The sequence below is a fragment of the Callospermophilus lateralis genome, chromosome 6 (assembly GCF_048772815.1).
Source record: "Callospermophilus lateralis isolate mCalLat2 chromosome 6, mCalLat2.hap1, whole genome shotgun sequence".
In the NCBI taxonomy this organism is placed as follows: Eukaryota; Metazoa; Chordata; class Mammalia; order Rodentia; family Sciuridae; genus Callospermophilus; species Callospermophilus lateralis.
The window spans coordinates 84567156-84584659 of record NC_135310.1 but is presented as its reverse complement, the minus strand read 5'-3'; the positions used below and the strand labels follow the sequence as shown (position 1 = coordinate 84584659).

The window sequence follows — 17504 nt, the reverse complement described above, 5'->3', positions numbered from 1 at the left end:
AACAACCTTGTGAGATATAAACTATTCTTTCACATAATTAAATAGAAATTCTAATAGATTACGTAAATTCTTAAGAATAACACATTATTTGAAATGCTATATGCTAAGCATTGTTTTATGTACCTTATATTCATTGGAATTTTTTATCCTTAGAACAATTCTTAGAACTACTATTAAAATGCCTGTTTAATAGATGAAAAACTGAGGCAGTTATAGGTTAAGAAACTCATTCAAGGTCAAGTTCTACAACTGAGACTTGAAACTTCAGGACTGTAGTTCTAAAGGCTGAAATTTCATTGCTAAAATAAGCCATATATGACTATCACGGTACTTCTTTGGAGCCATAAAGTGCTGCATGTAAAACATCAAACTATTAAACTTTAAAATAAAAATCACAATCCCATAAAATTACTTTTATAGCAGTACACATTTCAGTCCTGTTTTGATAAGTTGATGCACTTCACATTGAAATTAAGAAAACAGTATATAAAGATGTCAAAGCTCTGTAAAACTTCCCATTATCCTGAGACACTTCTACAAAGGAAATACGTAAAAGAGAAACCGAGGCATGAAGAAACTGGAGGACTCCTCAAGGTCAACTGGAAATGAGAGTTCTGGAGCAAAGCTGAGAATAGAACTGAGCCACATGGCGAAGTTCTCAGGCAGCTCTTCCCACACATTCCTGCCACAGTAACTCACTTTGTAAACACAGTACTGCCACCACCAAGCTGACATGCCAAATGTAGGCACTTACTGACAGCACAGAAATGTGGAGACCAAATGAAGCCACTGATGAGATCATCCAAAGTGAAGCACAGACTTCCCAGAACCAAAGAATGCATGGTTTATTTTCAGGCAACCAGAATGTAGGAGACCGCCGTTTTCTTGTAGCTGCATTTGCTCACATGAAACTTTCCTCTAAGCCATTTCACTTGTTAAGTCATGGCCTTTTAAAAATGGCCTTAAAATTAGGGTGATCCAGCTTGCTCACTTCCTACCAGATACTTCACATATTTAAACATTCTATTCTCCTTCTGTGGCTGCGTAGACTTTAAATTTAAATTATGAGATATTTCTAACTTGTCAGAAGAATTCAGTATTCTCTTTGTCTGTACTAAAGACCACTTTCAGAAGCCTTCCATCATTCATTCTACAAAACTCTGACCTCAAATCCACCTTCATTCAGCTTTTAGGTTCTGGGGTAACTAGGCATTAAGTTATATTATTTCTATGTTGAATCTGAGTTTAATCTTCAAAATCTTATTTTGATTTCCTGATGCCATTGCATATGATTTCCTTTTAACTATTGTTTAACTAAGAAAATGATTTGTTTTGTAATTCTTAAAAGAGAAGTTGCTTCCTCTGTGGATATACTTCTGACCTCCAGCCTCTGTACATCATTGGATTTACATGCCCCTTTATAATTGCACTTATCACACTGTCTTATAATTGTGTATTTACCTGTTATCTCCCCAACCAAACAAGAATTCCTCTTAGGAAAAGAACTGTGTATCATTCAGCACAATTCCACAAAGTCTGATGGATATGAAGAGCCTCATAACTGATTTAAAATTAATAAGTGTTGGAGGCCATATATAAATTATGGGTTTGTTCAAGCATTAAGGCAGAGAAGCTCCTTCTCTGGGAACTCCTGGCTGAAATTCCCCTGGTTCAAGAAAGCCCAGATCATACTGGTTCCCTGTCTTAGCTCACAGCCTTAGAATCAAACAACCTGAGCAAGGGGTGGGAGTGGGGGAGTGGGTATAATCTGCCAAACATGGAATGACCTAGCTGTTTACTGCAAGACCCCTCATGCAGAAACAAGAACCAAAACTAGACTCCTCCCACTGAAACCTTATCCCTGTATTCCCCCTTAAATAAAGAACTGGGGCTTTTTTCAGTTGTTTGGTTCCAGTTCCTATCAGGGTTGTAAGACCCATCAGAAGCCCCATTATTTAAATCTAATCTTTGGCTTTGTCATTTTTCTTATGATTATTTCAGACCTTTTCTTTTCCCAGGCAGCTCACACCTCCTAAGCAAGAATTTGCTCTGTAGGGGTGCTGGCCACCCCATCATAAATAAGTGAGGAAAATCACTTTTAGAACTCTAAATTCAGAATAATGGGGTTGTTGGTAAGCCTGATATTGTAAAGAGTTTGAATATAGAATATTTTATAAATGACAATTATATTTATGGAAGTGGACTCTATTTTTAAACACGGCAACAATTATAAGATAAAGCTAATGGATTATCATTAATAGCTGAGCAAATTGGTTTCTAACAAATTACAAATCATATTCATAGCATATACACAGAGATACACTATTTTTCTGGACATCTATCTTTAAAAAGTCATTCATAGAGAAGATAGATATAGTAAAAGTATGTTATATGCATGTATGAAATTGTTACAATAAACCCCACTATTTTGTGCATTTATATGTATTAATAGTTGTTTAAAAGCTATTCACTTTACTTATATTCCAAAACCATAATGATTGCTAATGAAGAAATCATTTAAATATTTTTATAGAAGAAGTATATAGTTCATATATGAAATTTTGAAACTGCTAGACAAAAACATAGAAAAATCACTTCAAGATATAGGCACACAGGCAGGCATGGTGGCACATGCCTATAATCCCAGTAGCTTGGGAGGCCGAGGCAGAAAGATCACAGGTTTGAAGGCAGCCTCAGCAACTTAGTAAGGCTCTAAGCAACTTAGCAAGACCCTGTTTCAAAATAAAAAATAAAAAAGTCTGGGGATGTGGCTCAGTGGTTAAGCACCCTGGAGTTTGATCCCTGTAGAGGAAAAAAAAATACAGGCAATAACTTCCTAAATAGGCATCCTATAGCTCAGGAAATAAAAGCAAGAATCAATATATGGGATGGCATCAAATCTTCTGTACAGCAAAGAAAACAATTGACAGAGCCAATAGGCAGTCTACAGTAGTTTGTCAACTACTCTTCCAACAAACGATTAATATTAAGAATACATAAAGAACTCAAAAAGCTTAACACCAGTAAAACAAATAACCAAATGAAAAAAAAGGGGGGCAAATGAACTAAACAGACACTTCTTAAAAGAAATATATGTGGCCAACAATTGTATGAAATAAAATTTAATACCTTTGGCCATCATGGAAACACAAATCAAAACAAGACTGAGATTCTGTCTCACCCCAATAAAAATGACTGTCATCAAGTATACAAATAGCAATAAATTCTTGTAAGGATGTGGGAAAAAAGGGACATTTGCATTGCCTTAGTTGGAATTTAAATTAATACAGTTACTATAGAAATCAATATGGAGGTTCCTCAAAAAATGAAGCAATAGAAGCACCATGCAACCAGCTATAATATTCCTCAATCTACATCTGAAGAAATTAAAGTCATCATACTATAGATATAACCTGCATACCCATGTTTATTGCATCATAATTCACTATAGCCACGTTATGGAATCAATCTAAGTGCCCACTGACAGATGAATAAAATTTGAAAAGGGGGTATATTTACACAATGAACTATTGTTCAGCCATAAATGAGAACAAAGGCAAGTCATTTGCAGGAAAATGGACGGAACTTCGAAATCATGTTAAGCCAGACTCAGAAAGATAGGTATTGAATGTTGTCTCTCACACATGAAATCTAGAATAAGGAAAGATGACAGAAAAGTAGAATGGAGATCATCAGAGAAAAGGAAGGGTACAGAGAAGAAAGGAAGAGGAGAGTGATCAAATATGTTATGTACATATATGAACTGACAGAATGAATCCCATTATTTTTAGAGTTAGTATGCACTAATATAAAAAAAGCAAAGCTTAATGACCTCTATACAAACTTATTTCAACACCTTTCCTAAGAAAGAGAGTTTATTTGATTAAGATCATGCTCTTCTCCTTTGCAAGAAGTAGCAAAAAATATCTAGGTTTACTTAATGGAAATATGTCCATCAGAGTTGTAATAATTGTTCAGATAAAGAAAATACAATTGAGCAGTGTTTATAATGTAAAAATCTATTCTGTAGTATTAAATTAAATATATACGTTAGATATGACAAGGTTTTACATGCATGTATACATATTTAAAAAAGATAAATTGTTTCTTAGAGAAGAGGTTATTATTGATTTTTACAAAAAGAATCTTAATATGTAAAGAATTTTGTTAACCTATTTTCTGTTATTCTGCATAGTCTAATGTTGTGCTCTATATGATGAGCACATATTTATAAAATGAGAAGAAAGCAAAAGGTTATATAAATATAAGAGCATTTGAATTCACAAAGGATTTTTAAAATTTATTGATGTCAGAGATACATCTGTTTAGAATATCCAATTCTTTAATGTATCAATTCTAGTAAGAGATTGAGGAAAATGAAGGAAAAAAAACAGGCAAAATATAAAATAATCAACTCTATATTTAGTTTGAAGATCATTAGGTCACTAGTGAAGTTGCCCAAGTATTTGAAGAGCTTTAACCTAACAAGTAAAATTGTGTTGTGGCCTAAAATTATGGCCTAACCAGGCTTCACTTTGAGATTGATGGGTGGTTGATGTGTGTGCCCTGTATTACTAAGCAGAATAAATGCATCAGCCAAGTCCAGTGTATCAGCAGATTTACTTTTAGTCTAAGACAGTTTGATGAACATTTGTATATTCTTTTATCAGCCTGCAAAATGGTGCACAACCCTTAGATCCTGAATATGTGTGAGCTCATCACTGGAGAGAAGTTACAAAGTGTAGACAAACTATTTTATTTTTAGTCTTTTATTGCTTAAAATAAAGTATAATAAAGTATTTAAAATGATTTTATAAAAGTGGGTGGAACAGGTTGTTGATAAATTGAACAAAGGAATGGGTGTACTCTTGCATATTGCTTATTAGTCAGCTTTACATCAACATAACAAAGTGCCTGGAACAGGCTGCTTATGAAGAAGTTTATTTAGCTCACAGTTTTGAAGGTTCACAAATAGCATAGTTAGTGCAGTCTCTGTGGTGTAACTGCCCCTTGGCTGCATTATATCATGGCAGATAGCAATGGCAAGAGCAAGCAAGTGATTACATTTTGAACCAGAAGCAGAGAGATGGGAGGGCCATGGCTTACTTTTTTATAACAATTCTCTTCTAAGTACTCAAAGGGTTTTAGGAGAACTACCTTCTGAGAGCATACCCCCAGCAAGCCAAGGAACCACCCACTAGGCCTCACCTCCAAAAGATTCCACTACCTCCAACAATGCCACCCTGCAGTCCAAGTCTTCAATACAGTAATCCTTAGGGGATACCCAAACCTATTCCAACTATAGCATATGGTTTACATTCTGTTCTTTTTTTTTTTCCTTGTTTTTAATTGGTTGTTCAAAACATTACAAAGCTCTTGACATATCATATTTCATACATTTGATTCGAGTGGGTTATGAACTCCCTAGAGTCTAAGTCATTTATAAAGATTTCTTTATTGGTATGGGTAGTACATGTTTGAGGTAAGAAATTGTCTTACTGAGCCAAATTAGTCAGGAACTATCTTAACATGTTTTAATTTCAAACCAATTTAACATAATTAAATTCTGCTTAATCTGTGTAGTCTTTTAAAATTTAAGACATTTTATAGATTAAATTGTTGGAATGTAAGGAAGATAGTTAAAAAATTATAAACAATTGCAAGTCTTAAAATTTAAAGCAGTTTGCTTATCTTTGAAATGGCTGCAAATTCTATAAGATGTTTAAATTCTTAGGAGTATTACAGGGAATCTTATAGATTTCTTTTGCAATTATGTGTTTTTTATTTCCAGCAAAAAATTTGGTTGCCATATTTCTTAATTAGAAGCTTCTTACTTCTGCTTCTCTCTGAGGGCTTCATTAGTTATGCATAGTTAGCTTTTTTTTTTCTTTTTTTTAAAATCCCTCTGCAGATCTGCTATGGATTACGGAGAAAAGAGTCATAATTTGTAATATGTAGATATTAAAGCATGAACTTAAGAGTTGTTTATTTGGATTTCATGTTATTTAGCCGTTAGGGTAATAAGAGTGTTGAAAGAAGTAGAGTGCTTGCCTCGCATGCACAAGGCCCTGAGTTCAATCCCTCACACCACATACACACAAAAAAAAATTGGCAAGTCTTACTGTATGCTAATTGTACCTCAATAAAATTGACATAAAAATTGTTTAAAAAAAAGAGTGTTGAAAGTAAATACTTTTGGAGATGTTATTTTAACACTTTTGAGTGCTAAGAAATTTCATTAACTGTTTGTTAATTTATGATTTCTTTAGGAGCAAGTGCTCTAAAGTGAACTTTTATCATTTAATAACTATATTTAGTGTATTGTTCATCATTTATGTGTTATTTTGACCCTAGCTGATAAGGCTTTTCGAGACATGAAGGTACTCAAGATAAGCCAGTCTGTCATTGTATCTGGAGAATCAGGAGCTGGCAAAACAGAAAATACAAAATTTGTTCTCAGGTAAGTAGTTAGCTAACCTGAAATATTTTTAACAGATTGACACTATTTTGGTGGTAAAAAACACATAATATCGAATCTGCCAACTTAACCATTTCTGATGTTTAGTGTACTCACATTGTTATGCATACAATCTCCAGAAGTTTTCATTTTGAAAAACTGTGTTTCCCGCTATCCTCACTTTCTGGCAGCTGCTATTTTACATTTGGATTCTATAAATTTACCTTACTTTAGATACCACATATAAGTGGAATCAATACAGTGTTTATCTTTCTGTTACTGACTTATTTCATTTTGCTCAACTTAAGATTTACCTGTGTTTAGGCTGGTGTTCCAGTAGTCCCAGATTATGGGAGACTGAACCTAGAAGTTTGGGACAAGCATGGGAAACTTAGCAAGACCTTGCATTTTCTTTTTATGTATTTATTTGTTTTTGGTGGTGTTTTGGATGGAACCCAGGGCCTTGAACATGCTGAGCAGGTGCCTTACCACCAAGTGGAATCTCCAAACCAAGACCCTGTCTCTTTAAAAAGATAGAAAACCCCCCAAACCCCATGTTATATTATGTGTTAGAATCTCCTTCCTTTTAAAGGCTGAGTAATATTCCAGTGTAGGGATACATTTTATTTATGCATGCATTTGTTGATGAGATCTTGAATTTTTTCCATCCTTGATACTGTTATGAGCATGAGTAAATATTTATTTGAGAATTTGAACAGGTTGACTTTTAACACCTTTGTATATTTTGTGGCATAGTTTGGAATGTGGGCTCTATTATTTTTAAGATACAATTACCTTATATGGAAGCTAGTCTATAGATTATTGAAAGCCAGCTCTGATGTTCTTTGTATGAGTATCCTGGGAGAACCAGTGCTAGTTAGGCAAAGGGAAATTTAGGAATGTTCTTTCAAAACCCCAATTCCAGGTGGACATTCTCTTCTCAGTGTTTCTCTAGTAGTATGATTCAAACCATTTTTTCCCTTAAGCTTATGATGTTCACCTTTTTATATCCACTTTCCAAATTTTTTCTTCAGTGTATCCCCTTTGCTGTCATCAAATTTAACTCCAAACACTTTGTTTAGAATCATAGCATTTTAAAAATGGAAGGAACCCTAGCATTTATTTTAGTTAGTTCTTTTAATTTACATACCTCGAAGTTAAATCTAATCATGATCTTACTGCTAGGACCAGCACATTCACTAGTACTGTTCCTGCTGTATTATGTATTATTCTCTGTAAATGTGTTTGCTTCTCAGAATTATTTATGTAAAACAAGTTGAAGAATTTGTTAATGCCTGTTATAGATATGCCATTCTCATTAAATAAATGCTTCTCTATACTCTTGGAAGTGGTTCAATTTCTTATTCTTTCTCTCCTGAATATGATAGTCATATGATGAGTCTATGGTTAATGTAGGAAAATAAACAAAAAGCTAAGGAACCATACTTATAATGTACACTTACACTGTAAATAAGGATTGCTCTTTGTTTGGAAAGGTGCTAAGTAAGTAGTTGTTTCATTGTGTCTTCTTTTCATGTAACAGCTCAAAGATTGAGAACTTTGTCTTGTTCAGCTGCAGATTGCCTTATTTTCTGTAGCCATAAAGTTGAATTAATAGGCAGTAACAAAAGGCTGTGAATCTCATGTTGTTGATGAATATTGCCATATGAAATATGTTATATATTTAAATCAAGTGGTTGATTGAAATCAGAATATTTCTAAAAACAGCTTAAAAAATAACGCTGGTTTAAACATTCAAGGCAATCCAAATCAAATTTTAAATAAATTTGAAGCTGTAAGAACATGGTTGCGACAGGCGGGGTGGTGCACGTCTGTAATCCCGGTGGCTCAGGAGGCTGAGACAGGAGGATTGTGAATTCAAAGCCAGACTCAGCAAAAGTAAGGTGCTAAGCAACTCAGCAAGATCCTGTCTCTAAATAAAATACAAACTAGGACTGGGGATTTGGCTCAATGGTCTAGTGCCCCTGAGTTCAATCCCCAATACCCACCCCCCCCAAAAAAAATGGTTGCTTTGAGCATAAATTTGTAATTTTTAAAAGTTGTAATGATGATTCAGGTTTCAGTTAAATGTATAAATAATTGTGAATTTATAAATATATCATATGCAATATTATTGTCATCTAAATTTTGTATTCTGTATTGTAAATAGATACCTGACTGAATCCTATGGAACAGGTCAAGATATTGATGAAAGAATTGTTGAAGGTATTGTTAATTTTTCTGTTGTTAAGCATTTACTGAAATTAACTTATTAGAATCCTTTCAATGGTTTGGAATGTTCTTTTCCCAGAGATGCAGAAAACTCTCATCTCCAACAGATCTTTACTCATATGTCATATTCTCATTGACTTAATGTCTAGTGTCTCTTCCTATGTCCGTATCCCACATTAAGCACTAAGAAGGCAGAGATTTTGTTTACTTTATAAACTCCTAGAATAGTACTTGGCACATAGTATAAATATTGGTAAATGAATGTAAGAAATAGAGGGAACTTTGGCTTCCTGTTTGTTTTCTTGACCTTGTTTTCTATAAAGAAGAGAAGAAAAGTTATTTGTTTTTAGGGCACTTTTTTGAGGAAAATTATTATAATGAAAGCATTCTCTTAGAAGACAAGAGTGGGGGCCGCTGGGTTGTGACTCAGCGGTACAGCGCTTGCCTGGCATGTGCAGGGCACTGGGTTCGATCCTCAGCACCACATAAAAAAATTAAATAAATAATATAAAAAATAAAGGTATTGTGTCCAACTACAACTAAAACAAAATATTAAAAAAAAAAGATGACAAGTGTGTGGACTGATTTCCTTAAGCTGTCCATGTTTGCATACTCCTTGGAATGCCTCTTGTGTCTCAATTTTGAGACTTGGTCTAGGCCACCATCATGTCATGTTGAATCTGTACCCTGCACCTGCACTGTGGATCCTGTTTGGTCTCCTCACTTAACATTCCTCCTTCTTCTTAATCTAGTCCCTGTATGGAAGCAGGAGGGACCTTTAAATCTTGTAACAGCTTTATATTGTTCTCATGATGACACTCTAAAGCTCTAGTATCTCCTACTGTGCTGTGTTGCCTGCCTCTTAACCCTCTGGCCTCATATTGAGTCTTGACTCCTTTTGCCTTAGTCATGTGGGTCTTCTTGTAGGTCTTTGAGATGTTTTAGGGCTTTCTGAATACTTTCTCCTTTCCCCTTTGTCATTTCTCCCTTCTCAGTAAGTATTACCTTTAAAAAGTTGAATAAATAAAGAACAAATCATGGATTAACTCAGTAAAAAACTAATTATTGAGTTAAATTAATTATTCACCTGAGATGCAGACCTACTTGAAAATTGGATATAAACCCAAGTTTTTCTCCTGGTAATATACTGTGTAGTATGTTGTATGTTGTTGAGAAAAATTGGGAACTGCTATTACGAAATGGAAGATCATATTGTAACTGGGTGATCGTAGAAAGCTTTGATGCCTTCTTAAATGGAAATTTGGTTGTTGGTTTGGGAATGAATATATTATTAGTAGCATAAATATAATTTTCTGGTGGAGGGGTTTTTACCCTGTTTGGAGATATTTTATTTATGTTAAAATTTACTTTAAGTTTTTAGTAGATCATTATTAAAGGAGTTGGGGAGACCTGTAGTCGAATCCCCCTTGTCAATTGCCAATCATCTGACCTTTTGAGAGTTGGTTGGCCTTGTTGGCCTCAGTTCTCTTGCCTTTCTGAAAAGTGAGTTATATGTTAATATTTCTTTTAGTTTTAGTGGTTTTCTATTTATTTTGGGAAGTGAAATGGCTAGGGAATGATCTTTAAAAGGGTTTGGAGGCTAGTTTTGCTTTCTGCTGGTCAAAATAAGAAAATGAACTTTGAAAGACTTCATAAGAAATATTCTAACAAATATTATGAAGCAATTTGAGGTTGTTGATAAAAATATGTAAGATTAATACTAATCTGGTGTGTTTATAATTGAGATACTGATGAATGCAAGAATAGATTCTATTACTCATGATATGGGTGTGTATGATTATAAAATAATCATAAAATGTTCCATATGTTTATAAGGATTTTAAAAACTATTATTCTGAAAGCCTTTTTTAAAAAATATTTATTTTTTAGTTTTAGGTAGACACAATATCTTTATTTTATTTATTTTTTTATGTGGTGCTGAGAATCAAACCCAGGGCCTCATGCATGCTAGGCAAGTGTGCTACCACTTGAGCCACATCCCCAGTCCCCTGAAAGCCTTTCTTATGTGATTTTGTAAAGTCTTTTTTTACTGTAAAGTCTCTTTTTAAAAAATAAACATATATTTTTAATTGTTGACGGACGGTGTTGACAATCAAACCTAGCGCTTCACACATGCAGGGCAAGTGCCCTACCACTGAGCTACAACCCCAGCCCAAAAGTTTCTTTTTAATTTGTTAAATTCTGTTGGATATGCATGTAAACAAATAAAAAATTTTGTAGTTGTAGATGTCAGCATGCCTTTATTTCATTTGTTTATTTTTTAATGCTGTGCTGAGGATCGAACCCAGTGCCTCGCACATGCTAGGCAAGTGCTCTGCCACTGAGCTATAGCCCTAGCCCTTTATGTCAAATTTTTAACTTACAAGTAATAATAATATATAAAATATTTTAGAAGTGTAAGTCAAGTAATAACTTCTTGCCTATTATTTTGTCACAAGAGCTTTGCTCTCTATCTGTTATAATAAAATCTCTTGTGGTGCTGAAGTACTTGTTAAACCCAAAATCTTTGCTCTTTAGCTGTTATAATAAAAATCTCTTGCGGGGCTGAAGTACTTGTTAAACCTTGAACATTTTAGAGGTAATTTTTAAAGTTAACTTGTAAATTTTGTCTTAGTAACTTTGAAATTTAGTTTTTCCCATAACATTGATATTTTCTTTTTATGTACTTTGAGAAATTTTTCTATCTTATGCACTTGAATAATATCTGAACATAGTGGGTTGAGTGATCATTAAATATTTGTGGAATTTGACATTACCTGGTAATTCCTCCATGTTAATATTTCTGAGAGGATTTTCTCTTGTACTTTTTCTAAAGAGACATACTGTGTATATTGTTTTGTAGCTTCTCTTCATGCTAATTTTTTGATGGGGTATGTCATTTTATTTCTCAATAGCTAATCCTCTTTTAGAAGCCTTTGGAAATGCAAAGACTGTTCGCAATAATAATAGCAGTCGATTTGGAAAATTTGTAGAAATACATTTCAATGAAAAGGTAAGTGAAAGTGACTTTTGGGATAATATGTTTGGGGAATATTTGTGAAAAATACAAGGTTTTGTGAAGAATTAGTGCTGTACTTGCACTTACTGTAAATCCCTATAAGTTTCTTTGTTACTTCAGCTAGGGAAAAACATAGATTCACTGTAACTATCCAAAAGCTCTTTTCAGATTTATAATGTAAACAATGGATTTGCATCATCAAACATATTTTCATATTTAGTATTCCTCCCTGATAATTTATTCTTTTGTTGTTGCTTTAACATGTAGTAATTGTACCTATATTTCAACATCTGTACAGTGTGCACTGATCAAATTAGGGTAATTAGTATTTTCATCTCCTTAAGAATTCTTCATGTTTGGAATCTCAGACTCCTGTCTTCTATTTCTTCTATTGAGGTACAAGGCACAGTCAATTCTGATTCTATAGAGGCTCAAAATTTAGAAGGGTCTGGGAAAAGACTTAATGGACATGTTTAAAATGAACAATGACCTCCACAGATACTCTAAGCTTACATTTAGTTATTTGTTTTCTCCTTGTATTTGATGCATATTATACCCTTTGATAGACAAAGGTTTATTAGAAAAGTTTGATTTAACCTTGTTAAATTATAGTTTAAGACTTTAAATGAAAAAAATATATTTTCTGTGTTTTGTTTTTTAGAGTTCAGTTGTTGGAGGATTTGTTTCACATTATCTTCTAGAGAAATCTAGGATCTGTGTTCAAGGCAAAGAGGAAAGGAATTATCAAATCTTTTATAGATTTTGTGCTGGTGCCTCTGAAGACATTAGGGAAAAACTTCATTTGAGCTCCCCAGATAATTTTCGGGTAGGTTGGAAGAAAATAAATTTCATACCATTTTTGCAAATTGAGTTGTCTTCCATTATAAAACTTATTTTAGTGAATTTTGCATCTAGTTTTGCATGTGTATAACTACATTAAATAAAAAAATAGTTTACCTTCTACATTTATGTGCTTCAACCAACTGAATTTAAACTAGTCAAAGTGAAAAAAAATTGTGTTTTTTCCTTGTCATTATTCCCTAAACTATAAAGTGTAACATAGCATTTACTTTAAGTATTATAAGTAATATATAGATGATTTAAAATATATGAGACTATATGTATAGGTTTTATATAAATACTGTTCCATTTTGTGTAAGGGACTTGAACACCTGAGGATTTTGCTATTCTATATCTGTAGAAGTAAAGGAACCAATCTCCCACAAATGCTGAAGAACAACTATATAATGTATTAGAATGATTTCTGTACTAAGGAGATCTTTTTTTTTTAAATATTTATTCTTAAGTTATAGGTGGATACAATATCTTCATTTGACATTTATGTGGTGCTGAGGATTAAACCCAGTGCCTCTTGCATGCTAGGCGAGCACTCTACCACTGAGCTACAACCCCAGTCACTAAGGAGATCTTTAAAAAAAAGTTATATAAAACACAGTACCTTTATTTTACTTTTATGTGGTGCAGAGGATTGAATGCAGTCCCTCACATGTGCCAGGCAAGCCCTCTATCACTAAGCCACAGCCCTGGCCCCTGAGAGATCTTTATTGAGGGTTATATTGAGTTTATGATACAGGTTGAACATCCCTAATCTGAATCCCAAATCTAGGGATAGATTTTTGGATTAGGGATATTCAGGTGGAAAGTCTGCAAATACTCCAAAATTAAAAACAAAAAACAAAACAAAACAAAAAAACACAACAACTTCAAACAACACTTTCCCAAGTATTTCAGATAAGGGATACTTATCCTGTATATATAGAGAAGGTACATAATGCAATAGGTAAAAGGATAGAAATTAAACCCCACATTAATTTAAGCTCAATTAGAAATTTATAATAGTTTTGTAACACTAGCTTTCAATTTAGTTGCCTTTGACTTATCTGTAAAAAGTTTGATCACTGAATTAATAGTAATAAAGGACATATGATTATATTCTTTAATTCAACAACACATATTTATTGCTTGCCCATTGGATGTTAGGTAATGTGCCAGGATTAAAAAGATTAAATGAGAAACAGTACCTGTTACCAAGCAACTGTGAATGTGATGGGAGACACATAATCTGACTGAGAAGTTGAATAATAAGAAAATAGACATAGAATGCTTTAGTGACCTGGGGATTTTGCAAGACTTAATGGAAGGATTTTCCAAGTGTTTAAATGAAGAAAGATGAAAGAAGATAAGCAAAAGCAAGAAGCATCATAAAGAATAAGGCAGAAAGTGGTAGGAGGGAGGCCGAAGAGCTATAAAGGGCTTTAGTGGAAAATTTGTTTGTGCTTCCTCTCATGTATATCTTCATACAAATACTTCTCTGTCTCCTTCCCAAAATAATTTTGCTTTGAAGTGACTTGACACTGTCTCAGTAATTTCATCAGGTTTTTCTAGTTAAGTCCTTTAGTTATAACTGATAAACCAAACACATCCAAAATTGTTGAATTTTTTGTCATTATTTTATCCAATTTGTGTACATAAGGAATTGTAGAGATACACCTATCTGAAAACATTTTGTATTAACTATACATGTATTTTAAAAAATAAAAGGTTTTAAAAGCTCTCTTTATTAAAACTTTTAAAATATTTTTGCTATAGTCATGCAAAGATGCTTGAATATGAAGACAGCTTGGATAGAATGAGAATGGATGGCAGGATAGTTACAGCTTTCTAATTATAGAAAAGGTAGAAGAAACAAATATCATTCTTACGTTTTAAATTTTTTTGCAGTCCTGGGAATCAAACCAAGGGCCTTGCTCATGCTAGGCAAGTGTTGGACACTGACCTACATATCCAGCCCCTTTAGTCTTATGTCCAACTGTCTGTAAGCCAAAAACTTGACCAAAAAATTGAAGTGGGGAGATAAAGCACTGTGTAGCAATGAGAATATTTGTTTGGGCTCTGTATGTTTACATTGCCATTCTATTAAGTGAAATAACTCTTTTTTTGAAAGAGTCAATTGAAAATGTTTCAGCATTATCCCTTTTCCCTTCAACGATAGAAGAAGAAACTGTAATCATTGTCTGATTTTGGAGTATGTTAATGTTTACTTATAACAGAGGGAAATAGGTACATTGATCATCTAAAATATCAATTTATCCCCCTAAAACATTCAAATTTACTATACATTTTTCTTGGTGAATATATGTGGTATATTTGTCTTGTAATTCATGCCATGGTATAATGGTATTATAGTAACCTAATTTAAGAAAAGCTGAAATGTTTTAAACTATTTTTCATCCTGATGTTTTTCTTATGGACCTCCTTATAAACTTTTTTCATCCTGTTGTACTATCTAATGGACTTCCTTTTAAATGTAAGAGATTTTCTTTGAGGTGAATATATTTCAAATTAAGTATCTCTTATCTTAAATGCTTTGGAACCAGAAGTATTGCAGATATCAGAATTTCTTGGATTTTGGAATATTTGCATAGACTTTATCAAGTGAACACAACAAGTTTGAAAATCCCAAATCCAAAATATAAAATGCTCCAAACCTGGAACTCTAAATTTTGGAGCATTTTAGATTTGGAATTTTTGGATTAGAGGTGTTTAACCTCTGTTTTTGTCCAGCTTCATCCCTTATTCTGTTTTGAAAGCTCTTATTAACTTTGTAGGGTTTCTGAGAAGTAGTATAAATCATTGAGAGAAGAAAAGCTGAAATTATTTGATTCATAAAGGAAATATTGTAATTTTATGTATAGTCACTGTTAACTTTCAGTAAATGTGAAAGTCATGTTTTGAAGAACTGAGTTTAAAAATCAGAAATTAGGGCTGGGGTTGTAGCTTAGTGGTAGAGCACTTGCCTTACATGCGTGAGACCCTGGGTTCAATTCCCAGCACCACATAAAAATAAATAAATAAAGATATTGTGTCTATCTACAACTAAAAAAAAAAATATTTTAAAGAGGAAGTGAGGGGAAAGGGAAAGAAAAACAAGGGGGAGAAATGAATTACAGTAGATGGGGTAGAGAGAGAAGAGGGGAGGGGAGGGGAGGGGCGATAATAGAGGATAGGAAAGGCAGCAGAATACAACAGACACTAGTATGGCAATAGGTAAATCAATGGATGTGTAACCCATGTGATTCTGCAATCTGTATATGGGGTAAAAATGGGAGTTCATAGCTCACTTGAATCAAAGTGTGAAATATGATATATCAAGAACTATGTAATGTTTTGAACAACCAACAATAAAAATTAAAAAAATCAGAAATTAAGAAAATAAGGATAGTATTTCATAATTATTCAGAATGACACTTAAAATATTAAGCTATAATATGTTATTTGAGATCTCATGTGTTTAGCAGGTGGGTGATTTTCATTATTACTTGTAGTAGTAATGTTATAAATTGTATTTTAAAAAGATATTGACTGGGATGTAGCTCAGTAGTATTGCACTTGAGGCATTGAATTCAATCCCCAGCACCACAACTGTGGAGGGGGGAGATATTCAATACTGAGAACGTATAAAATTGTCCTTTAAAAATAAAAAAAAAAAATCTCCAACTTCATCCATTTACCTGCAAATGCCATGATTTTATTCTCTTTTAATGCTGAGTAATATTCCATTGTGTGTGTGTGTGTGTTTGTGTGTGTATACACACACAACACATTTGCTAAGTGAAGTAAGCCAATCCCAAAAAACCAAATGCCGAATGTTTTCTCTGATATAAGAATGCTGATTCATAATGGGGATGGGGAGGCAGTGTGAGGAAGGAAAAGGAAGGGTTTATGAGGGTAGGAAAGACAGTGGAATGATAAACATCATTACCCTAAGTACGAGTATGAAAATATGAATGCTGTGACTCTACTTTGTGTACAACCAGAGACATGAAAAATTGTGCTCTATTTGTGTAATATGAATTGAATTGCGTTCTGCTGTCATATATAGCAAATTAGAATAAATAAAATAAAAACATAGTATTGTTTTTTTACTTTAATAATTTTATTTAATCTCTTCCAGGGATTAGGAGTTTTAAATATTCTTGGTTAGATAAGTAGTAAAAAATATAAAATATTGAAGTACTGATTTAATTGAGGAATTACACAATACTCAATTTATGTTTAGAAGTTCTTCATGGTTAGTCCTGTTTGATGTTATTTTTTTTGTTTCCCTGTGGGTTGTATATATTAATTCTGTTTTATATTTCTTTTATTATAGTATTTAAACCGAGGCTGTACTAGATACTTTGCTAACAAAGAAACTGACAAACAGATTTTACAGAACCGCAGAAGTCCTGAGGTATAGTAAACTATTTTTTTAATTAAAATTTTAATGCCAAAAAACAATCATGCTGAGCTGGGATTGTGGCTCAGTGGTAGAGCGCTCATCTAGCATGTGTGAGGCCCTGGGTTTAATCCTCAGCACCACATAAAAATAAATAAATACAATAAAGATATTGTGTCCAACTACAACTAAAAAATAAATATTTTTTAAAAAATCATGCTGCAAGTTATATTTTTAAATTAGGAGCCCAAATAAGATTTCTTACTTTTAGACTTATGTTTCAAAAAACTTCAGTACTCATTCTTTTAGTGTGCAGAACTTTATAACTCTGTTGATATCTACAGAAGCCACAGCTTCTAGTTCAAGGGACTCAGGACACTGCTTTCCTCCTCCTCTTTTCCAAGTATGATAGTATTAAATTGCTAAGAATCGTTGTCTTTTAGCACTTTTGAAACTTTTTCTCATATTACCTTTTTAGGATTAAGTACAAAGTATATATTTTTAATTTATTATCTACTTTAAGGTTTGAATTAGGTACCAGGTCTGTACCTTGAATT

The 17504-nt window shown here is 33.1% G+C and overlaps 1 protein-coding gene across 1 annotated transcript in view; it reads left to right on the top strand.

The window, feature by feature from the left end:
• The first annotated feature begins 568 nt into the window (after positions 1 to 568).
• The window catches only part of LOC143401914 (unconventional myosin-VI-like), an 80014-nt gene continuing 63078 nt past the window's right edge, over positions 569 to 17504 (top strand). The window contains 6 exon segments of the mRNA XM_077109729.1: positions 569 to 662; positions 6355 to 6460; positions 8628 to 8683; positions 11605 to 11702; positions 12370 to 12534; positions 16882 to 16962. Of these exon segments, the coding sequence (XP_076965844.1) occupies positions 569 to 662; positions 6355 to 6460; positions 8628 to 8683; positions 11605 to 11702; positions 12370 to 12534; positions 16882 to 16962 (600 nt within the window).